We start from the raw sequence: 27,651 nt of genomic DNA, 5'->3' as shown, positions 1-27,651 counted from the left end.
ATGTTTCAATGCTACGACCTGTCTTACACCTTTATAATCAATATGAAGAGGCCAAAACGAAATGCTGTAACATTCACTAACCAGTGTAATTCTGCCTTTTGTGAACTTTTTAACAATGTCCTCTGCATCTTCTACTTTCTCGTTGACCCATTCATTTCCAGCCTTTTTCAAACTGTTGAAAGCTTCCTCTGCCAAAGGCTGGTATTCAGCCAACAAATTACTGACATTAAACCAATAGGGTTTCTCATCTGGAAATTATAAACAAGAGGCAAATTTTGGGGATGTTTACATTTACAAGGTTGTATAATTCCTCCCATTACTAATTAAAGAAAACACAACACAAATGCTTTTATCTTTAAAATAATAAGTTTTATTTTCTTTATTCAGGGACATACATTAGGCAGTTTCATATTAAGTTGATCTGGCTCTATGGGAAAACTCAAGTTTACATAATATGTAATTTCCATCCCATCTTTTTAAATAGAGTAACGTATCTATAGGGAATATAATGAAATGAATTTTTGGTAAATAATGTTGACGATAGTCATCAATTCATCAAAGTCTCTTCTGAATTATACAGTTGTTAATCTCCTAGTAATTCGGGAGATATAGCCCGAAATTCAGCTCAGACAGCTGCTTGTTTTGATTAAATTGGGATGAATTTAATCTCTTGCTTGCACCAATTTTTCACTCTTGACACCCTTCTAACTCCCCATTTTGTCAAAACGTTTGTTTCTTACCTTTACAAAGCCTAAATCCAACAAAATATAAAGTTGTTGATTTGAAATGTTTACTTTAACTTACGAAATGGAAATTGTCAAGTTGTACATGAAATTTCTATCTTATTAATTTGAACAATATTTTAATGAATAGGGTTTGTCCTTTAAGTATGCTTATGAAGTGTACAAGGTTTGATTGACATACATGCAAGGGTTTTCTTTAAATCTTGCTCACAAGGCTGAAATGGACACACATACATAATACATACATACACACACAAGGTCAGCAGCGATTCTATATCCCCTTCGCAACAAGTTGCGTGTGGGGATAACAATTTAGTATTTCCACTATAAATACAAACTTTGGTGTAAATATTGGCATTTCTGGTGCAGTGGTTCTTAAGAAGATTTTTTAAGACATGCACCCTATTTTCACTGTATCACAATTATCTCCCTTTGAAATAAGTTTGCCCTTTATTTTATCAATTTAGAATCCCCTTCCCATAAGGACGCTTTGTACCAATTTTGATTACACTTGGCATAGCGGTTCTAGAGCAGAAGTCAAAAATGTTAAAAGTTTACAGACAGACCAACTGACGGAGGACAGACAACGTGTGATCAGAAAACACTACCCCTATATAAGGCTTAATACCAGCAAGCTCTACAAAAATGACCAAAAAGCATAAAATAAATGATGCCTGGGTGACACCTTGCAAGAAACATTCACAAACAACCCACATTTTGACTTGTACAGAAGTTCAAAAGAAAAGAACTCTTACAGTATACTTAACAAAGCAGCATTTTTTTTTAATATTAAAAAAAATAAACAAACTTGTAAAGTTACCTCGTAAGAAAAAACATGCTTCTTGTATTTTCTTCTTTTGTTCAATTACAAGCTTGATGGACTTATAAATACTGGTAAATAAATACAAAATAAAATTCATAGGAAAATTAAAATTAGCTTCAGTGCAACAATTCAGAAGTGACAAAACCTGCAATTCTTTGTTATACATATGTATAAATATTTAAAAAACATAGACAATCAAATCTAACTCTTTCCATAAGAGATATTATTGTTCCCTACCTGAAAACTCCTTTCCCAATATTGGTTAAAGCTGCTTTTGGATTCTTCAAAATCTTAGAAAACCCGTTTATAATATCTTTTATGCTCTCATAGATAACTTTGGCTTGATGCGGTATTACAATTTTGATAGCTTGCTCAATAGCCTGAAATACATATGTACATGAAATTAACAAGTTTATTGAATGCAATAACTTGACGTCTAATTCTTAATATATTGTTTCAACTGATGCACGCAAACGTACATTTATAAACCCCATTACATCAGCTTTAATGTCACCGAACAGTTTGGAGACTTTATGGACAAAGTTAATGGCTGGTTTAAACTCAGGGGGCAAATCTTCTGGATCATACAGGCCTATTTTTGCCAAAGCCTCTGATGATTTCTTCACCAAGTTTGATACCTGTACAACAGAGATAATAATGAAAAGCACAATTTTCAAAACATAACATGACTCTTCATATCATTCAGTAGACATGGAGTCCATACATAATCAAATGCAAAATGCACATGCATATGGTCAAATCTTCAGACAATTATGAACCATACTGCTTAAGGTATCCGATCCATATTAGGACCTAATTTTTCTAACCTTGAATACCCATCATGTATTAAATAGTCTGATATTAATTTAAAGCATTGAAGAGTAGAAAAGGATTTACCTTGAGAAATTTCCGAAAATATTATTTACTAAGCAGTAATCAATTATTGAAGATTGCATTTAGGTCTGTGGAGACAAGTGCATTTTTTTTCCAAATAAAAAAGTAATTACTAACAATATCAATAAATGCTTTGGTAGAAAGATACAGTTAATCATTTGGAGTATAAAAACTATTGAAAATGAATTTTATACCCTACGTATTTTTTTATAATTATTTTTTCTTGATTAAAAGCAAAGGGGGGCAACTCTACAAGAAGAGGAAAAGGTCATTTATTAGGATACATTCTGCTCTTACATGTCGATACTTAAACATGAAAATTATGCCCATGTATACTGAGTATTAATCCAACACATATCTGTTTACCTCCAAATTCATTGAATCTGGGGATATTATGGATCGGATACCTTAAAAAGAATTGAGATCTTAGCTTTTGTTCTAGAATCACAAAAAATGCAAATAATTGATAACTTCTCATGCCCAAACCAGAGTCAATACAAGAAAGGCACTTATACATGTAGTAAACAAATAAGGAATATGTAAATTCTCTACAGTTCAACTTTTGACTTGGTTTTGCTATTTTAAATTGACTTACTTTATCAGGGATAGTCGTAACAGCCAGAACGATATCATCAACTATCTTTTTAAGACTGAGTCTGCCAGAGATAAAATCCTTGAACAGTTGAACTCCTGTTTTAATTCCATTTACAATTTCTTTCAACTTTTTGGAAAAATTTGCTGCCATTTGAATGATTTTTTTCATTTCATTACCCTAAACAAAACAACAAAATAGGCAATTTTAAACAACTTTGCTTGAACAGAACTGAGGTAGAGGTGAACCCAGGTATACATGTATGTATATACATCTGTAAACTTTACACAATAAAAATATTGAAGAAAGTGTTGCATGACACAATTATTTGGTACCATTTTAAATTATTTATTCATTTCAGTGATTTCACATATATAGGTAACTTAAATTAATTTTCAATTTTAAATTCAAAACACCTTTTGCACATGTTTACCTGTAGAATATTGATGTTGTACTCAGTACTGCCTTTAAAGCAAACTCTTGCAAGAAAAAAATCATAATTAAACCCAAGTATCCCAACATGGACTCTGGCATAAGCTTCATCATGTACTCGGACCTTCAGGTGTCCTTGAGTTGGCGCTTCATATGAAATAGAAATTTTAAAACCTTACACTACAGTACAGAAAAACCCAGTTATAGCGAACACGCTCAAATGAATTGATGCTTACAGCGAAGTGATTTTCATTCCTGTGACTTTATTATATGTTGTGAACTCGGATACGGGTCATTCTCAAAAAAGGTGGATTTTTTCAAGTACCACTTGTTTAAAAACAAAGTACTTACAACCAGATTGAATTTATCATAGTTTGTATCGGGCATATCATGATGTTTGTTTGCTAAAATATGCCAACAGTACATCAAATGAAAATCTATAAAAATATGATATTTACAACCACATGAAAGAAAACAGTCTTTGGTGTAACACATAAGAAATATTTATAAATTTCATTAAATCTTATTGTTCATGCATTTGGTTTGGTGTTAAAGTTAAATTTTTTGAAGTTTTTCTTGAACTTAATCATAAAACAAGAATTTGATAATGTATTTTCCTTAATTTTTCATATTTGGTTTGTGAATGAGAAATATGCATCTATCTCATGACATTGTATTGCACACTGAAAACTTCTTCTCCATTTAATGTCTGATTTTTTTTTGGGAGACACTTGTAAGTGACATGAAAAATAATCTTAAGTGAAAAAACCTCAATATTTCTTGAAAAATCTTTGAAAATAAAAACAAAATAAGGGATGTTACACTAAGGACAATTATTGTTAGTCCAAATGTTATACCAAGGACAACCTTTATTTAAACACAAAAATATCAGATTTCAAAATAGAGACAACTGAATGTTTTCATAGCTATAACTTATGAATGCATATATTTAACAATAATCATTATCAATGTGCATAATAGTGCCCCTAAAGTCAAATTATTTACACAATTTAGTTCCAGTATGTTTCACCAAGGACACTTATGCTACACCATGGACATTGCCTGTTATAAGAATCAAAGTTTTAATATTTCAATTTGTTTTGAAAGCTTGAATGTATTTTAAATGAATTCAAAATTACCAAATGCACTTTTCAGCGGATATATTATACATGTTACTGTTATTCTCTACAAGTTCAGGCGTAAAATTTAAGTTTGTTATACAAAAGACACAACATGTTACACCATGGACACCATTTTATCTAGCTGATGAATAATTTTAGTATTTTATTATACTACATTGCATAATCTGTCATAAAATGTATTTATACAATACTTGTTTTATTAATTTTTCTATCAGAAATACATGCATGGGAATTGAAATACTCTTTTGTGTAACATTAAAAGTCCTTGGTAACACATTTTGTTTAAAGTCAAATAATATTTTTTAGGGAAAATTTGGCTTAAGCTGTAAGTCCAATATCAAATTCAATATTAATTATACTTGAATTGATAAATTTGATTTGATTTGACATGGCTGAATTTTTTTAAAATGAATATTTTAGGTCTTATGTCCTTGGTGTTAATTGTATGTGTCTTTGGAGTAACAAAATATTGCATGATTGAGAAATAATCTAGATCTACAGCAAACAGATGCTTCAACATTATATATAAGCATAAACTAACAAATGTGATACATTGTGATATATTTATTGAATAATTTCATCATATCTTTCCCAAAAAAATAAATTATGTAAATTATAGTCTTTGGGATAACAGTGATAGTCTATGGTGTAACTTTTTGTTCTTGTTACACCAAGGACTGTTACACAAAGGACATATTTATGAATTAACTTGTCTCTGCTAAATAATTACTGCTCCCTCAGAGTAAAAGAGCATATTATCTGCTACAACAACACATAGCAATAGTTTGTCTGTTTTCCAGAGTGTCTAAATATTTCTTTTTCCTAAGTATTTCCTGTTAGCCCAAAGACAATATAAAAAGTTACACATTTATTTCTACTTACTTATCATTAAAAAAATTGAGTAAATTTCATCTTCAGCTATTTTGTCTTCTATCATTGTTTATAGCTATACGATGGGAATAAGGAAGCATCAATTATCTTTCAAATTACTAAGAATAGCAACTTTTACACACCAATATTTTGTTTCGTTACATCATGGACATAAAAACATGTACAGACAAACTTGATCTCGCTGAAAATTATTGTTCATATATTTTCTTCGTCTTTTTGCTTGAGAGAGGTATTTTACTTAACTTTTATCTCTTGACCCTATTATTTTAATAAAAAATGGTCTTACTACCTTATAAAACCTATTTAAAGTCGCAAACTCTGAGTGGGAACAGTCAAATAATGTGAAAAAATCAACTTATAAACTTTCTAAATTTTTAAGATTTTGTTAGAATTAACTGTTTATGTGCCAATATGTATGCTAATATATATCCAAAGGTAGCACAAAAGTGAAACTTGGCAAAAATCAAGGATTATACTTTCTAGTGCCCTTGAACAACCCAATACCACCTTTTTTGAGAATGACCCATATAATGAATCACGCTTATTGCGAAGGAATCTTGTTGGTCCTTGGCACTTCTTTATAAACATGTTTTAATGTATGCAGTTTTATCAAAATGTTAATACATGTATACACATGTATGTATACTTCAATCAATAGAAACTGCACACGACAGTTGTCCTAACCAAAGAAGGGCTAGATAGATACAATCATACACTATTAAAACATTTTTTATCATGTCTGATCAAATACATGTACAAACTTTCGTGAATATTTTCATTCTAAATCAGTGTTAGAGAAACACTCCTTTTTAAATCAATTTGCTGAGATTAGCTATAATAAAATTCAAAATGTTTATTCTACAGCTGCACAAAAAAGTTTGTATAGATTACCGATTGCCAAATCCAGGAGATTCAACATAATAACTCCAAAAGATGCTCCAAGAGCTGAGGACCCTATGTGCTTTCTCCAGTCAACACTTGGAGCTTCAAGTTTGAATTTAAGTCCATCCCAAACACTTCTTCGAGATCTTTGGTGGCTAGATGCTAAATCTATTACATCTAAACCATTATCATATGGGTCCTCCATGAATGTAGAGTTGTCAAACTCAGTTGTTTCCCTTTAAAACAGATCATATAAAAAGAAAAGTACTGTAACAGTTATAAATTCCCCACCCATCCATATTTAGATAGTTATTACATATAATAAATTGTTTAATAACATGAATTTTCTGTTCCATCAACAAATTAATGCAATATGCATACAGTTAATTAGAATAGAAAGAAAATATCAAACAATTCAATACACTTGTGATACTTTTAATATGGGAAAATGAAAATTAATCTTTTTCGACTAAAAAATTGAGGTAACCTGCATAAAGCATATAATAAAAAAATTTAAGCACAATTTAATACATTTGCAAAACTTTATAATGGGAAAATAAAACATATTGCATCTTTAATTCAATGTCACTGTCAGACCATGAACATGCATGTTGACATGTCAACAGTAACTACTGTAAAACTCTTTTAGTACGAACACAGGTATAGCGAATTCTCGGATATAGCGAAGTTTTTTTGAGTCCCCAGTGAAATTCTTAACAAATCTTCGCAAAATTTTACGGTTATAATGAATTCGGATATAACAAATTTACAGATATAGCAAACTATTTTTGAGTTCCGTAGAGGTGAATAATAACGAAATTAAAAACCTTTAAAACGAATTTCTTTACAGTTTAAAAATGTTTGCACTACCATTTAACGAAATAGTTTGGATGAATTTATTTTCATATAATTTTTTTCAATTCACAATCCAATTATAAAAGGTATCAAAGTAATGTATTTTTATTTTAAACCTCAATTAGCAAAAATTATTGTCTAGTTAAAGAAAACACGTATATAGTGAATTCACTGTAGATTATTACGAATTCGTTATAAAGATATAATGAATTACGGATATAACGAAGTAATTCCGTTGGTCCCTTGGACTTCGCTATAACCAAGTTTTACTGTAATTGTTTAACAGTGTGTGATTGCGTAAAGTTGAATGAATAGAAAACTTTTTTTTTACCAATGTTTAAAAAATATTGAATAAATGTCTATGTTCTTGTTAATAAAACTTTCAGGACCCAAATACTTCAGGGCCAAAGTTCTAATCATTCAATATGAAAAGCCTACCTAACATTCATAGGGGCAATCATCTTCCCTTTTGGGTGTGCCATGTAGAGAAGAGAGGCTTCATATCTTACAGACTGGTCCTCATCATACAGAGCTGAATAAAGCAAGGTGTCTGCAGCCTACAATTGATTTCTACAGTAAAATATTTATCTCTGCATATCATACATTATAAAGTGTTATACTTCACCACCCCTTACCAGCCCAAGTGGTTCAAGCGATAATCATTCAGAAAACAGTTATAATATTACATCATACATGTACTTATATCATAACAAATTAGCAGTACTCCATTTTGAACATTTCCTTATGCTTTTCAGCGGCAACTTGATAGCTTTAACCTTGCAGGTATACAAAATTCTAAAAAGAAATTACATGTTCGTGGTCGTATTTTCGAAGAGCGTGACACCCCGTCCTTTTTATCCATGGTGAGTTTGTGCTGTTGATGTGAGACAGAATGTAGTCATAAGATTCATCCAGCCTGGCATTCCCAAGAGTCTCTAGTAAAATCACTTTATGATGGTCATATTCCTCTTCCTCTTTCCTTGTCATTGTAGCTCTTTTTTGTCTATATGCCCAAGGATCTAAAAGAGGAGCAAGACATGTATAGAAAAAAGAAAAGGCAATAACAAAACAATTCTTTAACTTGAAAAGCTAATCAATTGATTAATTGTTGTTCACGAGTGTTTTTCACCAGTAATTCAGTAAATTTAAATTATTTCCAACTGACCATGTAACCCTAGCATTGAATGTATTTTATTCACAATATCTCTGGCTTTTTCTGCTTTTCCTTCTTTCATCAGCTTGTGACTGACTGCCCCAAGTGCCAGCATACATCGACTGTGAGTATCTCTGGCATAAAATTCAGCAGGAAATTTGTTTCGGTGAAATACTGCATCTTCTAATGTTGTCAGCATTATCTTTAAAATGAAAATACACACCCATATACATTTTCATTTCATCCCGAGTAGCAAATTACATAACATACGTGTATCAAAAACAGTCATTTCGAGACAACAACAATATCCATTCAAATTTGGATCAAATATTCTTAAATAACAAGTTTTTCTTACATACACTCTTTATATCATTAAAAATTTTATGACAATTCTTATAAATATGAAAATTTTGTGTGGTTTCATCTTAATTTTAAAAACTCATACACTTTAAGAGTTCTTTCAATTGAAATACAAGTAGCAGATCGAACCTCTGATGGGGATTTGTCATTGATTGCAACATGTGTTAAAATCCTTTTGACAAGATTGGCGTCAGGTGATGGACTTAACATAATCTTTTCAGCCAGCAGTCTCTCAGACAATTCTGTATCCATTGCTCCATATGCATCAACCATATTTTCTTTAGCTTTCATGTACTTATCAGTCCTGGAATATTTTGAAATGCATTTACTTGAAGTAACACCTTATATCATGGGGTTTTTTTGCATATCACAAAATTTGCAAAAATGGGGGAAATATGTAGCTTTTTTAATTTGCGTCAGTTGATTTTTGCGATTTTAAAAGTTTCTTAAAGAAAATAATACAAAATATAATTTCTGCGTAATCAATAATTTGTGATTTGATAGAGATCACGAAAAAAGCCAAAATTAGATCATCCCAAAAATTACTGGATATACAGTATATATATCACTTTTGAAGCACACGTTTAGCAGCAGTTTTTATTTACTGTTTGTGTTAGAATCTTTTATCTGAACACACTACTCTACAGATCAAAGTTAAATAATTTAATGTATGTACATGTATATTTGAATTTGAATTATAAAACATACGTCGGCTGTAAAAGACTGAAGTAAAACTGTGCTATTCTTTCAACTTCATCATCTGGTAGTTCCTTGAGTTGATTTACGATGTTTTGAAAACACATTGCAGTGGCTGGAGAACCTAGTATCATATTCATAGCCCATTAAGGAAACAGAGTTATCTAGTATACAACAAAGTTATAATATTTGTCATTAAATAAACAAGATTTCTTTCTATAGGTTAATTTTTCATCTTGATTGTATGCTATTTTACCCTGATCTGGCTGATTTTCTATACACGTAAGATTAGTGGCAATGCGTTGTCGGCTTTCTGTCAAATTGATGTTCTTAGGAACATGCCTCACCTTTGGAAATAAAACATCAATTCAGTTTTCAAGACAGAACAATTCAACATGCTGATAAACAGTTACAAATGTATCTTGTTACATTGATCTATTCCAAAACTTACATTGCCAATGTGAATAGGTGCTTTCATCAACTGCTCAGCCGGTTTCATCCATTCTTTTTTGTCTACATGTCTTGTTAGAAAGGTCATTTTACCTTGACTGGTGTAAGACATGTCAGGATATTCTGTTAAAAAGATTATATGTCAGAATTATAGAACTTATAGTAGACTACTGTACTTCATATATAACCATAAAAAATCAAACATGTTACCTGTTGTGCTAAATTCATTCACAGCTTTCACTTTTCTCATGCCATGTAATGGATTGAATCTGAAACAAAGGCAAAATTTAGTATCAATCAAATATTCAGACTAGTCTGACACCTATGATCAATTCATGAATATCAATCTGACTTATTTTTCTCCCCTAGAGTATCTTGCTGCTTACCCCTGAGGTGTCTTGGGAGATGTGAAATCCTCTTCTATAAGAACACTGTGAATAGTCCCAAGGTAGTCATGGTAAAGCATTGTCTGGAAATTAAAAATTATAGCATTATTTCATTAAAAATATCAATTAACTGCTAATTTTTGATACATTATTTCTAGGGGTGGAAAGATACACTTTCTTCTGCAACCTATATTGATCGCTTCACAATATGTTTGTCACTATTCAATACGAGGGGTGTAAATACTAAAAGGAAAAGCAAATATTGCATCAAGATTTGCAATATATCAATGTACATATTATCAAAGATCAACAGGTATCTACGCATATACATGTAATGATCCATGAATAAAATTTGATACATATTTTTTAAATATAATCTCAGCCTTGGTATTTTCATGGTTAAAAACATTTGTGAGCATTGAAATGTTGATTTTTTTTCTCAATTTTACCTTTTGAAAGGATGCCTTTGCATTTTTGACTGGGTGGTTATGTCTGGTCTTTTTGAATTCTAGACCCTCTTTTGTTGATGACACAGTATATGTACTATTATGCTCTCCTATTGAAAGAATTGTTTAATAATCATTCAAGACAAGAAGATGTTAAGATTATAATTCATGAAAAGATACCCTTGCAAGTTACATAGATGCATATTTATTATGTATACACATGTATTTTGAATGCTTATATACTAGATAGAGGAGTTTTTGTATTTTCCTTTATCTGCCCTTCCACGCATAGGAAAAGAAAAAAAAATACAAGACTTAATATAAAAAACTATCAAAATATACCATTTAACGGACTACTTTAGTAAATACAGTAAAACACGCTTATAACGAAGTCCCAGGGACGTTCAATTTTACTTCGTCATAAGCGTAATTCGTTATATCCGTTAAGTTTACAACATGTAATAAAGTCTCGGGGAATGAAAATCACTTCGCTGTAAGCGTCAATTCATTATAAGCGTGTCTATTATAACCGTGTTTTACTGTATAATGTTAAATTTGGCAATTTCAAAGTTAACATAATATTCTTATTAAGGAATTATTTTAAATATTGTATCAGTGTCATTTTTCCTCCTTTGACTTTATCAATCATACAAAAGTACCAACAATTAATTAAGATGAAATGGTATAATGGTTTTAACAGCACAAACGATAATTCCATCCCCCCCAAAATAACATGAAGTACTGTAGATATAGAATCTTGAATTTAAAAAAAAAATCAAAAATTCAACAGGAAGACATACAGTAGTTGGCCATGAATGAGTTCGCAAAATGGCGGCGGCGTAAACAAATATTGTCCGCTTGGAAAGTTGAGAGTAAAACTTTACCGTAAATCATGAACGTATCGAGTTCAATTTTATCCGAATTAATAGTTTTATAATTTTTGGATTGTTTTGTTTTATTTTCTGGATTATTCCCCTTTGGTAAACAATTTATCGTCTGCATAGAAACAATGGCTCGCCACGGGAAAGAATTGACAGAAGAACAAAAAGAAATCATTTTATCTTTATCAAATAACGGTTTTTCAAGCTATAAAATTCAGGAATTCACTAATATAAACAGCAGAACAATTCAGAAATTTTTGAAAAGGGTGAACGAGAGAGGAACTACAGAAAACAAGCGGCGACGTGGGGGTAAGAAAAAAACAACACCTCGAGATGAGCGAGTTTTATTTAGACGTGTGAAAGGCAACAGACGACAAACATTAAAAGATCTTACAAGTAGGTTTAATAACATAACGGGTTGTAATATATCTGAAAGAACTGTAAGAAGAAGACTATGTGACGATGGATATAGGAGGCGTGTGGTTTCAAAGCGAATTACTATCTCACACGTAAATCGAGAGCGACAGAAACGCTTTTGTAGACAGAAATTAACATGGACTGTCCGTGAAAATTGGTCTCGAGTCATCTTTAGTGATGAGACGAAAATTATGTTGGGTAACAACAATAAAATATACGTCTGGAGGAAGCCTGACGAGCGTCTAAGACCCGAGTGCTTGGGTGAATTTGGAGACAGGGAGCGCACCTGCAAGGCATCTGTTATGTTTTGGGGGTGCATATCATACCATGGCGTAGGAACCCTTTCACCAGTTGACGGCAACATGAACACTGATAAATATATTTCTATCCTTGATGATTATTTATGGCCTGTGGTCGCACAACATTTCCCGACCCGACCCTGGATCTTCCAGGAAGACAACGCCCCTTGTCATGTGTCTGCTAGGGCCAATACTTGGAAAATCACCAACAATATAAGCACATTACCATGGCCAGCCCAAAGTCCAGATCTGAACATAATTGAAAATGTCTGGAAAACCTTGAAAACTCGCATACAGCGACGAACATCTGAAATTAAAAACGCCGAAGACTTGAAACGCATAACGCTGGAAACATGGACTGCATTGCCTCTTCACTACATTCGCAGCTTGTATGACAGCATTCCACGCAGAATTAGAAGTGTAATACGCACAAAAGGGCAGATAACTAAATACTAAACAAGAAGGTAAATGATTTATAATTTTAAGATCAAATATCGGAGTTTGATTTTTGCAGACGAAGTTTGTTTACATCGACGACGCCGCCATTTTGCGAACTCATTCATGGCCAACTACTGTACCTTCACCTCCAAGTTCAGACACATGGTAAGTAAAACCATCACTTCCTTTTGTGCCTGGAACCTACAAACAAAAAACAGAATATCTTTGCGATTCATCTATCAAAATTTTGTATTCTTTGTACAGAAATTCTGAACTCATTAAAGCTATATTAGAACAAACTCTAGATGACTAGTCACAAATGGTCTGGTCTGAAACAACATTATTTTTCTTCTTGATTTGGTTTTCTGATTCATTACATTTAAAAAATATATGAATTTTTTTTCTCTAAATTGATGTCCTATGCGCTGTACAGTTAATGTAGTACCTCTCCTTCTTGGTGTAATTTTGCTGCAAAAATAGATGCAAGACCTTTCTTGATGGCCACCACTTCTTCATCTTCTCCTCTTGGATGAAAAACATGATTCACCACTCCCCGAGAAGATATCACAAATGAAAACCTACAATGATAATAGTCGAAAGGCCTAGCCAATCAAAGTTGTAAGCAATAAGTGTAATTCATTGTTTAATTGTAGCATGCCCTTAAAGCTTGTTTATATTATTTATAACATTTGAATTTTGTACAATTTGATGTTCTTTTTTAACAGTCTTACTTTCTACACAAAAGGCTTAAGAGCAGAAAATTGAAATATACTATTCCAATACATCTGCACCTCCCTAATTTATACTCATATAGACTTAGTTGGTACATGAGTTCATGCTGCTTCTCTAACCCAGTTTAAATGAGTATGATGTAGGAAGCATTCGAATTCATTTCTTATTTACATATACAATGTATGTAGTCAGGTGCAAATGAAACCCTGGTACAGGTTAAATGATGCGGGTTAATCTCGTCAAAAGATGCTATGATTCAGGGGGTGGGATATTTTGAAATATTAAAAGAACTGTATTTCGTAATTTTATCCATTAATGTTCCATTCATCATGAATTTTATTATTTTTCTTCTCTCTGAAAAATTACATTTTTAAAATTGGTTAGTACATCTTAAACTTACATTACAAATTTCGCGCCTTTTCTTTTTACGTTCCAAAAAAGGCGAATATTTGTGCATGAAAATTAAACACTACTTCTGGCTATTCATATTTTATTTCTATATCATTAAAATCTAAAGGGTTTGTAAACACGGTGCATCATGTATGAACACTGCAGACTTTATGAAATTTAACGTTATAGACTTTAACCAGCATCGGTTGACAAATCCCATGCACCGACTTTGGACCTTCGTGCGGACTATACTATTATAATGAACTATGTATTGTGAATAAACTAGAGTTTTACAAAAACTATAATAATCATGTATACATTTTTACCTTCTTTGAAAAAAGTTTCTCTGTTTTTTGGTTTACAAAGTTGTTGTACATTTCAGAGCAAGAATGTGTTAAATTCAATTTCCCACCAAACGACAAGTTTCGAAATTTACTGCCTTACGATCCCGAGCTTATTTTTCTTGGGGGGGGGGGTCAAAGTTCAATCCATGCACAGATGGCCCCCACTTTTTTTCTCATAACATAAATTTTTCTTATTACATAATTATAGAAAATTGAATTTTGAAGGAGTTGACCACCCCCTTTTTTTTTTTTTGGGGGGGGGGGGGGTTATTAAAAAAATGATATATGGTATTAATGATAAGTCTGCCATTAGAAATACGATGAACACGATATGTTCCTGCAACTTTTATTGATTTCGTGTTATCCTTTGAAATTAGTTGTAACATGAATGTAAACACGGTAAAATAAAATGATTAACGATACACATATATCATGTAATATAAATACATGTATGTGCTGCTTTTTGTTATCAGTAATTAACGCGAGCTAGGGTGATGGCTTTAATTTTGAGCCGAATTGTTGAGATTTTCGAAAACATGAAAAAACATGACAACTGGTAGGATGAAAACTGACAACCTTACCATTTTGAAAAATCGTTGTCCATTCCTTTCACATCTGAAAGAAGAAAACAGAGAACCCCGTCTTAGTTAATAAAATACGTAGGGAAATTTAAGTTACATGTGCATTTACGACCAACATTTGTAACATTTTTTACGTCACCACAAAACACTTTTTAATTTTTTTTATCACATCATTGAAGAAGAGTACATTTTGGAAATAATATGATTTATTTTTTTTCAAGATTACAAACAGATTAATTCGTGTGATTGCTGTGAGGTAAGTTTTAATTTTTCTGCCTGATTCAGGTGTGTTTATATTTATTTTTTAAAAATCAACGATATAAAAACTACGATAGTTCATCATATCTAATTAGAATATGGTGTCGGTGTTTAACGTGTCACTTAATTTTGTCCTTTTTTTTTTTTTTTTTTTACCTGTATTCTGTTCAGGGGTGACATTGATGGTGTACACCTTTAGCAGCAATTCCTGGTCATCTGTCACGGTCCGAATGTTGGTATAACTCACCTGTAACATTTCATCATCAGTCAATTATATTAATTTCTTAAAATGTTATCAGTAAGCTTTGCATACAGAAAAGAGGGTGTTGCCAAAAAAAAAGCGGAATTACTACCAGTACCTAACAAGGAAAGAACCTTTAAATATTCGTATTGCTTCTTTGAGGATTCCCCTTTTATAAAGCGTTCGTGAAATCTGCTATATTTGAACGTGTAATCATTTATCAAATTTATATCATGGCCTTATAGATATAAATATTAGTACAAACTTTCCGGATAAAATTCTACACTGCTTTATGTAAAACGTTGCATGCAACTAATAAAAGATTTACATCGAATTCTATAACTTTGATTTTTCGATCTTATCTGCAACTCCTGTAGGGAAAAATAGAATATGAACTGCAACACCCTCTTTGTCTTTAAAGATATGCAATTCATGCACGTGTATTGTAGCAATAAATTTGTGCTTGTGAATAATTAGCATGTAGATTCAAAGATCAAAATGAAAACTATGGCTAATTTCAAAGCATATACATGTAGCTAACGGAATTATAAATCTATCATATCAAAACTATTTATCTTATATTACATTATTCATTGTGAACATCATTCGAGATATTGAATCATAAAGATATTAATTTAATTGCTCTCTTTGGTGATACATGTAGGAAGATATTTTCTGCACTTCAGAGAAATACAGCAGCCGCATAAGCCGATTATACTAGTATGTAGTCTTCCCTTCAGATTGTAATTCAAAGGGACATGGTCACGACTTAGGTCAAATGCTTCAGTAAGACTTTTTTAATTGTAAGCCAAAATTTGAGCGCCATGCAGTCGTCGAGTTATAAGTGAGATTTAGAACTCACTTTTTGTTACAGAGCTCGATCCTGTCATGTTTTGTTTACATCTTGAATTTTCAAGGTTCAGACCTACGATGAATATGACAAAGCTAGGAATTGGTTTTTTTTTATATTCAAAACCAATCAGGAGAGAGAAAAATTAGCTTGAAAGTAAACTTGTTTATTGCACTTGTATATTGAACCAATGTGTACAAAAACGTGGCACGAGCCTTGTTTACAAAACAAAGTGTTGTGAGCTCTGCATCTTGCTAATAACTCTACGACTAACTCTAAGAAATTTTGGTTGATCATTAGAACTACCTTATTATTGAATTGTAAACAATAATAATAGCAAAATCCAATTTGACCAAAATCATGACCATGCCCCTTGAAATATCAAAGACAACCTCTCTCTCTCTCTCTCTCTCTCTCTCTCTCTCTCTCTCTTTCTCTCTCTCTCTCTCTCTCTCTCTCTCTCGTGTTATTGTCGCGTTAACAACGCCCAAACATTGCACACTAAAATGATTTCATGCAATACTATATGAAATTAGTAATAACTTGGCTGTTTTGTGTATATTCTCTAGCATTTTCACACAAAATGAAATGAATGGGATTAATACATAACGTTATACTTTTGAAATGTTTCTCTATACAAATTTTATAGTCATATTGAGTTTTATATAAATAAGACATTGACAAACACAAATAGATTCAATACAGCGGTGTTTAAACTGAGAGAATGTGATTTATTTAATTCAATAGTTGTGATTTTTTTTAAAAAGGAATTTAAAAGCTCAGGTGTAGTTGGCCTTTACACAAGGGGGAGAGGCTGTGAAATCTGGAATTCATGATTTTGATTGGGCGAGAAATAAAATAAGTTCATCGAATCAGCAGCAGGTTTTTTTTCTTCCTTGATCTACCACCTTTAAATCAAATAGTAGGCAGGAGTTCTGAGGAGGTCATGCGAAAACATTTGTGATGATTTGTTAATTATTATGTATAGTATACTTAGAGTAAATGGAGCTGTTTGCTGATTTTTAAAATGGTCAATAGCCTGTTCAATTCTGTTTTCTATAGTTCATATAAAATACAAAGAATACGACATGTTTAAACATCACAATGGGTAAAAACTAGGACTTTGGTATCCAGTTTCTAGTTTAAAAAAAAGAGCTCAAATAATAACTGGTGTCCTTACATTCATATGTCAAAACCTATTTTATCAACTGACAGCAGATCTGAAAAATGCACAATCATGAATACGTGTTAAAAAAAACCCCCAACAAATGTCTCAATTTCGTCGCAGTATTTGCAAGATTAGACTCGTATAATGTGTGTGGTACACGCCCAGTCAACAATGATGGCGACTTTGATTTTGTTATTTTACTTAACTGTACCCAAAGACGCTGGCAACATACACAAGTTGCATTCAGTCAAACTCTGTATATTATCGTTTAGCTGCATATCTGTAGCTCATTGGTATGAAATAAATAAATGGATAGATGACCATGATAAAGCTTCTGTGCCAACTTTAAATAAAAAGGGGAACACATTCATTGCGTACACAAGTATGCACCGTTTCTCTTATTTATTTATTTTCTGTATGAGCTCGTACATTTATTTTTTTTTTTCAGAACAGAAAACTACAGATTGGCAGCTAAAGTCATAATTGATAACAAGGTTTTTCATACCATTTTTCATATACATGACAGAGGGAAATGTTGTCAATGTTGTGGTGTACTAGATATGCAAAGTTTGAATGGAATTTTGAAATAAATCTTTTAATATTTTAGTATGTAAATCAACGTTGATATCTGATTAGCAAAACAAGCAATTTAACAGCAATGCCATTCTTCATTTTTGAAATTAAAATAAATGCATACATATATAGACATAATTTTAATACAAATATATCCTCCAAATTCTTTATAATGAAAGTCAAAAACATTTTGCTGCTTGAATTTTTTAATAGCATCCATCATATTCATCACAAGCAACTACCACTAATTGCTTTTGACTCTGCAAACTAAAATCCAGTTAGGTTCTTTCTAAAGAATTCTATCCTACCGATTTTCAAAAATGTGGGATAAATTTTGGAATCTCAATAAAACTGTTTCTTTTATATTCAAATATTATTAAAAGCCCTAAAAATTAGATATATGTGAATAGAAAGTTATTAAATTGCGTATATCTTTTTTTTTTTTTTTTTAGAAATATACAGGAATTTCCCATAGCTGGAATACTTCCAAAGTCTTGTTTGGTCCAAAGTAGACATGCATTTCATAAAAACGTATTACGTCATGAAAAAATAAAAATCGTCGAGTCTGGGCATGTTATTAGGGAGATGATATTTAAAAGAATGTATGGTTGATCATGGAAAAATTCAAAATTTTGCACTCAGTCTTTTAGATTTTATCGTTAATGTAAAAATGAGCTATAAAATTTAAAGACACACATTTATTTTTCAATCGGAACATTAATGGTTATTATGCAGGTATTTGCAGCTGAGCCCAAATTGGTTAATTTTACTTCCTGGTATAAGATTATTTGATCTTCTTTTAAATGCAGCGAAATAAAACTGTTTAAAGCGGTTTTAGATTTTAGATTAGCATTTAAATTTAAAAGTTTTGATTCGATTTCTTTTTTTTTCTAATTTAAAAGTTCAGCTTTAATTTTTTTTTCCGTTTTGGCCACCATTCTGAAATACTTTATTAATGTATATTACAATCACCATGAAAGGAATATTTATTATATTTCGATAATTAAAAAAAAAACCCATTAAATTCTCTTCAAAGACAAGTACTCAGAAACAGATCTTTACGTATTTTTTAATTCTATTAATTTATAGTTGAAACCTATTGCACCATTATGCAATGTATATCCTGAATTATAAAGACTCTGCTGAATATATTAAGTTTGATTCGTCTATTATTTTGAAAATCCATGGTTGTTGGTAGTCATTTTCACAGAAAATAAAATAAAGGACACAAATTGTACTTTTATGTAACGTAAATTCGATACTTTTTTTGTCGACACTCGCCACAAAATCCACCCCACTCTTGAAATAATCAGTATGTTACCCCTTATTGTGTGCACATAAAAACAACCATGGTCAGTTTTACTTTGGATAACGATCCCAGCCCCAGATGAAAATACCAGCCAGATATGACATGTCTGTATTTTGTGAGTAGAGTAAAATACAAATGAAGGTAGGAAATAATGCGGGCTAACTTCCTTCTCCACTCCAGAACACCCATCCCCCAAAGAAACACCATAACATGTGCCTTCTCCCTCCCCCACCTTCCTACCCACCCAAAGGACTCGTGTCTCGCCATAACGATAGTTCCAATTAAATTAAAAAAATTTACTCAGTATTTTTCCTTACCTATTTTTATAAGCAACTATTCTAGTGATTCATTATGTTTGCCCAAAATGCAGCCCGAGTTCTATTTGATGGATCTTTTTAAAAGTACTATAATTACATTTACGTTGAAAATGCAAGAACACTTCTGGGATCTCAATAAAACTGTTTATTTTATATATAAAACAAATGTAAAATTTGCTAAATAGAATTGCTAAGAACACAAAGAGAATAAATTAATCCAAACTTTATTTAACTTTTTTTGTTCAGCATTTTTAACCTTTGTGTACAATGAAACTTTAATATCTTCAAAATTTGAATATTTTACTCCAATACAGAGTTCTTTATTTCAAAGAGATTAATATAAGCATGGTTTAAATTGGCCATAACCACCAAACCCTCTAAAAAGAAGGACTATGTTCATATTGTCTAAAAATTAATGATAATGAGTTAAGAAATAAAATTTGTTTATATATGTTAAAAAAAAAGGCCACGACCGCCAAATCCCGTGGACCGTATTAATTTTGCCTGAAAATTAATGAGTTAAGAAATAAAAGTAAAATATATTTATATTTTTTTTTTCCTTTTGTAGGAAATGCATGGGAATTTCCCGTCGCTGGATGTGTTCCAAAATCAGGTTTAAAGTTGACATTGTACATCAATATACGTTAAACTGTGGTAAAGAGTCGCTAAGACCGTGTTAATGAAAAATTGAATGATGATTTTAGAAACCTTTCTGCCAGCAAATGTTTATTTAGTACATTGTACCGTTGGGTAAAAAGACCTTTAAATCTTTGGGACCTTCAGTTGAGACACCCATAAGACGTCAAAAATGAATTTTTCTTCCTGGTTTTAATTTTTAAATCTTCTCTTGAATGCAGCAAACTAAAACCTTAAACTCTGTTGGAATTAAAATCAACACTTTGATATGAAGCTTTAAAATTGTTTTTACAACGTAAGCTCTTCAGCAAATATCATTCAGTTGAAGTAATAAGTATTCTATTCAAAATACATGTATACATACAGGTATTTAAAAGAATGTTGATTGGACAGCAGGCAAAAGAGCAGATATTAGTTCTCTCCATTAAAGATCAATTTTGTGTGCGCGCGCGTGCGTGCGTGCGCCATGTAGTTTTACATAGACATTTTTACCAGAGTAAAGACATTAAAAACCCTAATACTTATCAATAGTCAACAATGAAGAGCTTATTAGAAGGGAAAATACAGATCACTCGATGAATTTATCATGTGATGAAATAATTATTGACAAATAATCTCTTCAAAAAATTCGCAAGAACTAAAACAGTTATATGTCATATAGTTGCTTATGAAAAATACATTTTAAAACCAAATGCACTTATGTTTTTTTAACGGTCAAAAGTCCATGAACTAATTGCACGTTTATCCAGGATTTTAAAGACACATATGCATGGAAACATGTTTGAATGAGATGAAATAGCTTTTATTTCATTATAACGTGATTATTGTTTTTATTCATTTTTACAGAAAAATGAATTGGTCGAGGGTTAAGAATTCTTTTCATTATATAATGCAAAGAGGATATTAAGATTGGAGACACCCGCTTGTCAACGAAAGTATCAATCCAAAAGAACTTAATTTAATTTTTTATATGTGTATTTTTAACTAAAAAAAGTTATGTATAAGGACATATTATCCTCCTGTAGAGGTTTCAATGCTAGTGTACCACAGGGCTCAGTTCTTGGCCCTTTTCTATTTTTGATTTATGTTAACGGTGTGTCAGAAAATATGCTTTCACTGTGTAGATTGTTCGATGATGATAACTCTTTACAATCTTCTTCATACAATGTTGTCAATATTGAATATGTCCTGAATCATGATCTGAAAGTTCTAGAAAACTGTTCATCCAGTTGGCTGTTAAAATTCAATCCATCCAAAACAAAAGCAATATTTTTTACACTCAAAACAAATTTTTACTCTCCCAAACTCCAATTCCAAAATAGTCGATTAGAATATGTTTCATCACACAAACACTTAGGATTACTTTTTTGTTAGAACCTTTGCTGGTCAGAGTATATCGATAATATTGTTAAAAATGCATACCAAAGACTTGGCTTGTTGAATAAGCTCAATTTTAACATAGGAAGAAATACTTTATCAAAAATGTACATGACTTTAATTCGACCTTTAAATGAATACTGCTCTGTTGTCTGGGATGGTTGTTCGTTACAAGTTTTCTTAAAATTAGAAAAAGTCCAACTCTATGCAGCAAGAAACATCACTGGCTTACCCATATTATCTTCAAGAGAGTCCCTTTATTTAGAAACAGGTTGGAGGCCTCTTTCCGAGAGACTAAAATTAGCAAAATTGAGCACAATGTATAAAATTCATAATAATTTGGTACCGGATTATTTAAAAGAAATTTTCCCTCCTATCAGGACTTTAGAATCGAATTACAATATACGCAATCGAGAAGACTATACTATTCCAAAATGTAGACTAGAAATATTCAAGAAATCGTTTGATCCTGACACGTCAATAAATGGAATAGTTTAAGTTTACTTATTAGAAACAATTCCTCCTTTACAGGTTTCAAAAGCAGTATTAAATTAAACCAAATAAAACATCCGTCCTATTTTTCCTTCGGCAAGAGACTATACTATTCCAAAATGTAGACTAGAAATATTCAAGAAATCGTTTGATCCTGACACGTCAATAAATGGAATAGTTCAAGTTTACTTATTAGAAACAATTCCTCCTTTACAGGTTTCAAAAGCAGTATTCAATTAAACCAAATAAAACATCCGTACTATTTTTCCTTCGGCAAAAGACGACTTAACATCATACACACAAAACTTAGACATAACTGTATCTTAAACTTCGAACTTTTCAGAAAAAATATTATTGAAAGCCCTTATTGCCAATGCAGATTACCAGAAGATTCTTATCATTTCTTTTTTGGTTGTAAAAATTATATCAATACACGAAATGAAATGTTTTCAAACCTTTTGAACTTAAATCAAATTAACATTCTTAACTGTCATTTACTTTTGTGGGGAGATGAATCTCTGAGTGTCAATTTAAACCAACATATTTTTTAGCTGTTCAAAGATTTATAAGAGATTGTGGCAAATTCTTGTAATTTCAATTTTACTGCATGGACCAAATTTAACAGAACTGTTTATACATGTACGTTTGTTCAATAACTTAACTATATTAGCAATATCCATTTCTATGTACTTTACATTCTAAACTACTATACAGTTGTAAATTGTTATACTTGGTAAGAACCTCGTAAGTTGTAAGAACTTGTGTTCAAACCATTTGTATATGTTTATGCAATAAAATATGTTCAAACCAACCAATTATAGATAAATGTATTTAAACGAGGCAATTTCAGTTTCTGATTTAAAAGAGTATAACTTACACTGGCTGAATGGTAAAAATCTACCTTAATACCTTAATATTTAAAAAATATTCTAAAAAAATTTCACACACACATATATATATATATATATATATAAAAATATATATATATATATATATATATATATATATATATATATATATATATATATATATATATATATATATATATATTCTTTGATTTTAAAAAGAAAAGTCAATAATTTTGGCTTTTAAACTTTATTACTTGCTGTCTTCTCAACAATATTTATACACTTCAAAAATGGCCACGACCATCCACTCTTTTATATCTTTCTAAGATATCTTGCATTTAAAGAGTTTCCCGCTCCATAAAAGATGAGATTTATTTTCTCCACGTGAGGTCATTAATGAATTTTTCTTCCTGGTCTTAGATTGTTTAATCCTTTTTTGATTGCAACATAGCAAAACCTTTCAATCTGTTGGAATTAAAATCCACTATGATTTGAAGCTTTAAATTTGTTTAATCAACATCAACGCTTCAGCATATTTTATTTTTAATTCTCATTTCTCGCTACATTTAAAATGCTATCAATTTTTCACCGGTGTTTACGTACCATCGGATACCTGTCAACGAATTTATCATGTAATGCAATAATTATTGACAGAACCTTTTCAAAAATCGCAAGAATTCAAACAGATACATTTAATAGATAAAAATTCTTAGGAAACTGGTATTTTAAAACTAAATACACTTTCATTTATTCAGTGGTTGAAAGTCTCCTAAACAATGTTTTTTCTTAATTTATAAAGACACATGAAAACTTTTTGAATTAAGTAAAATAGTGGGGTTTTTTATATCGCGATTTTTGCAATTTCTAACAATAAATGTGTTTAAAGCTAACATAAATAATTTTTGTCTAACTAAAATTGTTTAAAATAAAATAAATAACAACATTGTCATATAGAAAACCCGCATTAAACCACACAGGAAGCAAAATAAAATATTTTGAGAATAGGCACTTATATCAATCAGCCATGCTTATAAATCATTTAATCAATCATCAATCTTCTATTTTATCAAAATGGCCAACAATTTACATGTCATAAAACAATAAATTCAAATTGATATCTATCAAGAACTGACAAAACACGTACAAATGGAGGCATTTTCTGTAATCGGCCAGTAAAAAGTCGTTCAATTTGTTTTAAGGGTTTAAAGTTTGTTTATAATGACCATATTTCTATCGGATCAACGTTGATAGTTCAGTTTCAGTACGATTTGCATGAAACAAACAGGAACATTTTCTGAACAATTCGTGAAAAATAAAGAATTTAAGCAGATACACGTACATGTTATCATAATAGATTTTATATCATTTCCAATTTAAATGTACTCATGTTTAATTTTAAATGATTGAGAGACGATGAATAATTTCTTTATTTGAGTTATTAAAGGCCCATGGAAATTTATTTGAACTAAATCAAATATCGTTTCTTTTCTTATATTATGAGTTTTCTTGTTATTCATTATCAAAGAAAAGTGTGCCAGGGTTAAGAATCCTTTTTATAATGATAATGATTATAATAATGTAAAATATGCATTGTCATCGGAGAAAAAATACAACTCTACCCGACCTGAAAAAAAATCTAAATCTAAATTTTACTGAACGTAAATTAAAACAACTATGAATATTTCTACCGTTGAATTTGAGTTTGTTCGAAATTATATCTTGCATATACGAGTTTTTCCCGCTCCAAAATTGTCCATGTAACGTCATACATTTTGAAAAAATTATGAAATGAATTTTCTTCCTGGTTATGGATTGTTTACTAGTTGTCCTCTGTTACTAAGCAATTAAAAGCATTAAAATTCTGAAATTTTAGATCAGTTTTAAATAGAAAAGTTAAACTTTTCCACTTATGAAGAGTGTTTGATTTCTTTTTTAATTCCTCCCGCATTATCTATATTCATAACAATACAAGCGGTTAAAGTTTTCACGAAAATCAGTTATTTGTTAGAAGACTTTAAAGTTTTACACTTGAGCAAATTTGATGTCTTTTTTCAATTCTCTTCCCTCCGCTAACATGAAATTTAAAATTAAACGAAACATTCATAGTTTTGCAAATGCCAAGAAATAAATCTATCATATATTGCAACAAGTAAGTGCGCAACAAAAATCTCAAGAAATCCAGTAGATAAAAGGAAAAATGCACATTTACACTTGTTAAATCAAAACACAATTACAAAAGTCGATTTTTTTACTTCATATTTACTTCATATTTTGTTTAACCATTGTCGTTGTCACTCTTCAACAAAGCGTATTCACTCAGGGATACGAATAAAATGATATATACTGTGGAATCATTTATATTCGTAGGGGCCAATTTTCGTGGATTGTGGATTTTTTGCTTATTTGTGGGGATGTTTATTCGTGGATGCGTCGGTTTTCAGAATCAATAAGAAAACTAACCTTTTAAAATTTTATTTCGTCGAGGATGTGAATTTGTGGAGGAGAGGTACCTAATAATTAATACCTTTATTGAAAAAAACCCCAATGAATAATTGCCAACTTGCTTTAAACATAAATTGAACTGTCAAAAGAAAGTTTTTACATCCACAGGGTCTTTAACCTGAACGCCCTTTCTCATCTTCTGCCTATCGTGGAATTCACAGCTGATTATTTTAGCATTTAGGATAGAATCTTATACTCTACCCCAACTATTTTGGTGGGATGGACAACACACATTTGCCCCCTTTCCTCCCGTGTCGGTAGTTAAAGTTATCTGGTATGACAGTGGTCAATCCTTTTTTCGCAAAGGCTGTAACTGTTTTATTTTCATTTATTGCTTTCTACACATAATTTATATAATGGTTAATTAATCAGTGAATGACGGTAAGCATCACGTGACTGTTTTGCACAGCCGCTGGATAAAAATGTTTTATGGATACCTGATACACCCCCTAGATTTTAAGCAACATAACACTAATCGGAGGAATAGGAGAGGTCATTTAATTATGTAAAAAAAATGAAAAACATAAAAGATCAAAATGCCTTAAGAAAATTATACAAGATAGACAAATTGAGTGAGGGCACAATTTCTAAACAATTGTGCAAAAACTCACAGATTCTGTATCACGAAAAATTATATACAAATTTTTGACTAGCATATTACATACAGTATCAGGGAATATATCAGTAACACATTATTGTAAAAGATAGGTTAAAGAAAAGTTTTATTCGTAAAACGCATTTAATATTAATAATCCAACAATAAACTGACTACTGGCTACATAACCCTCATCCCGGATATATCATGCAGCGAAACAGTACTCAAATGTCCAGTCTATGTGTTACTTTGTCAGCTACCACAAAACAGTTTATAACTTAGAAAAATAAAAATCATCACGAATAAAAGCTTGTTTTCGATATATATACCTCGATGGCTTCAGATTCAATTTAATGACAAATTATTCCTTCCTCCATCACGTAAGCAGATGAAAAAGAAGTAATATAGCATGCATTGTACGTGAGTTTTATTAAGAAACAAAGTTAAAAAATAACATATATTTTGATTAAACGACTGCACAACACACGAGCGACTGTCTATTAATATGGATTTCGAACGGTTGCTTGACGGAAGCATCAAGAGATGACAATACCGCGATTAACGGGTTCAAACAAAGCTGCGCTTTTCTTGTTGAACGGAAATGGCTCTTTCCATACACATATTTTGTCGAATTCCAAACCCATTTGGAAAAATACCGATATCGATGAAGATAACTTCATGATAATATAATATGACGCAATAGGATCATCATCTCTCGTAAAGTGAAACATCCTGTACATATGTTTCACTCTTTTGATGTCATAATTAAGACCTTAGATAAGAATACTTGACAATAATAAAAACTAGATATATAACAAATAAAATCGTAGTATCTATATGCTGGTTTTTACAGTATGTACGAAATATATGTATACTCACTTTAATTAAGTTATTTGTATGGTGTCCTACTTCAATTTCTAAAACTTGTATCAATAATGGATTCCAAGAAAATCTCAGAAAAGATACATGCAAAATCCACAATGACGTATAAATAGTACTAACCTTTGCTTTAACGATGAATTTCCCCAAATCTTTGATTGTAGAGTGACCCTCGTACCGGTAAACATACTCATAACCGTTTTTGAAGTTGATAAATTTACCGTCATTCCCTGGTATCCCCGAGAAGATGGCGAACAGGAAAAACGATGTTACTGACCAGATGCCCATGGTTGGGCCCTTGTCAGAATCTTGCTTTTGACGTTTGAATATTGAATATCTTAAATGTTAGTACAACGCAGTCACCACAAATATAGTGCTGCATGAAAGGAATTTTGTTCTACCAAACTGATCTCATTTAACCCATTCGCTTTGCCTAGATTTTGGATCTTTAAATTCCTACCTGTAATGTCATTTAAAAGTCTTCATTGCTATTGTGTAAATTTTTTAAAACCTCCATCCCGAATTAGAGGAGGATTTTTAAACCAATATATGTAACGTCAAGAATTCATTTTCTTTTAAGATACAATTTTACAAATTACAAAACAAATATACCTAAATGAAGTATGTAGTAATTTATTATTATTTAACATATTTTCTGAATTTCAGAAAAGTTCTAAATGGTATTCTGTCCATTTTTATTTTGAAAAAGATACCAAAAACACACTTTTTCAGGAAAGCTGGAGAAGGATGAAAATTGATAACTAATCAAATATATTATT

The 27,651-nt window shown here is 31.1% G+C and overlaps 1 protein-coding gene across 1 annotated transcript in view; it reads right to left on the bottom strand.

Annotated features, from left to right (window-relative positions):
* Window positions 1-27,263, bottom strand: part of LOC105336697 (uncharacterized) — a 70,671-nt gene extending 43,408 nt beyond the window's left edge. Inside the window, exons 1-22 of the mRNA XM_066071432.1 lie at window positions 26,996-27,263; window positions 15,242-15,332; window positions 14,828-14,861; window positions 13,226-13,358; window positions 12,921-12,981; window positions 10,749-10,855; window positions 10,300-10,382; window positions 10,124-10,182; window positions 9,915-10,036; window positions 9,720-9,810; window positions 9,476-9,587; window positions 8,897-9,071; window positions 8,420-8,609; window positions 8,065-8,273; window positions 7,693-7,811; window positions 6,409-6,635; window positions 3,486-3,631; window positions 3,056-3,232; window positions 2,046-2,204; window positions 1,804-1,946; window positions 1,564-1,634; window positions 82-248 (exon numbers count right to left, since the gene is read on the bottom strand). Of these exons, the coding sequence (XP_065927504.1) occupies window positions 82-248; window positions 1,564-1,634; window positions 1,804-1,946; window positions 2,046-2,204; window positions 3,056-3,232; window positions 3,486-3,631; window positions 6,409-6,635; window positions 7,693-7,811; window positions 8,065-8,273; window positions 8,420-8,609; window positions 8,897-9,071; window positions 9,476-9,587; window positions 9,720-9,810; window positions 9,915-10,036; window positions 10,124-10,182; window positions 10,300-10,382; window positions 10,749-10,855; window positions 12,921-12,981; window positions 13,226-13,358; window positions 14,828-14,861; window positions 15,242-15,332; window positions 26,996-27,160 (2,841 nt within the window). The 5' untranslated portion in view covers window positions 27,161-27,263. The remainder of the gene's footprint in view (window positions 1-81; window positions 249-1,563; window positions 1,635-1,803; window positions 1,947-2,045; window positions 2,205-3,055; window positions 3,233-3,485; window positions 3,632-6,408; window positions 6,636-7,692; window positions 7,812-8,064; window positions 8,274-8,419; window positions 8,610-8,896; window positions 9,072-9,475; window positions 9,588-9,719; window positions 9,811-9,914; window positions 10,037-10,123; window positions 10,183-10,299; window positions 10,383-10,748; window positions 10,856-12,920; window positions 12,982-13,225; window positions 13,359-14,827; window positions 14,862-15,241; window positions 15,333-26,995) is intronic.
* Window positions 27,264-27,651: the final 388 nt, after the last annotated feature.

Source organism: Magallana gigas, chromosome 9, assembly GCF_963853765.1.
Source record: "Magallana gigas chromosome 9, xbMagGiga1.1, whole genome shotgun sequence".
Lineage (NCBI taxonomy): Eukaryota > Metazoa > Mollusca > Bivalvia > Ostreida > Ostreidae > Magallana > Magallana gigas.
Note: the sequence above shows the minus strand (reverse complement) of the source record. Positions and strands in the feature narration are given on the sequence as shown.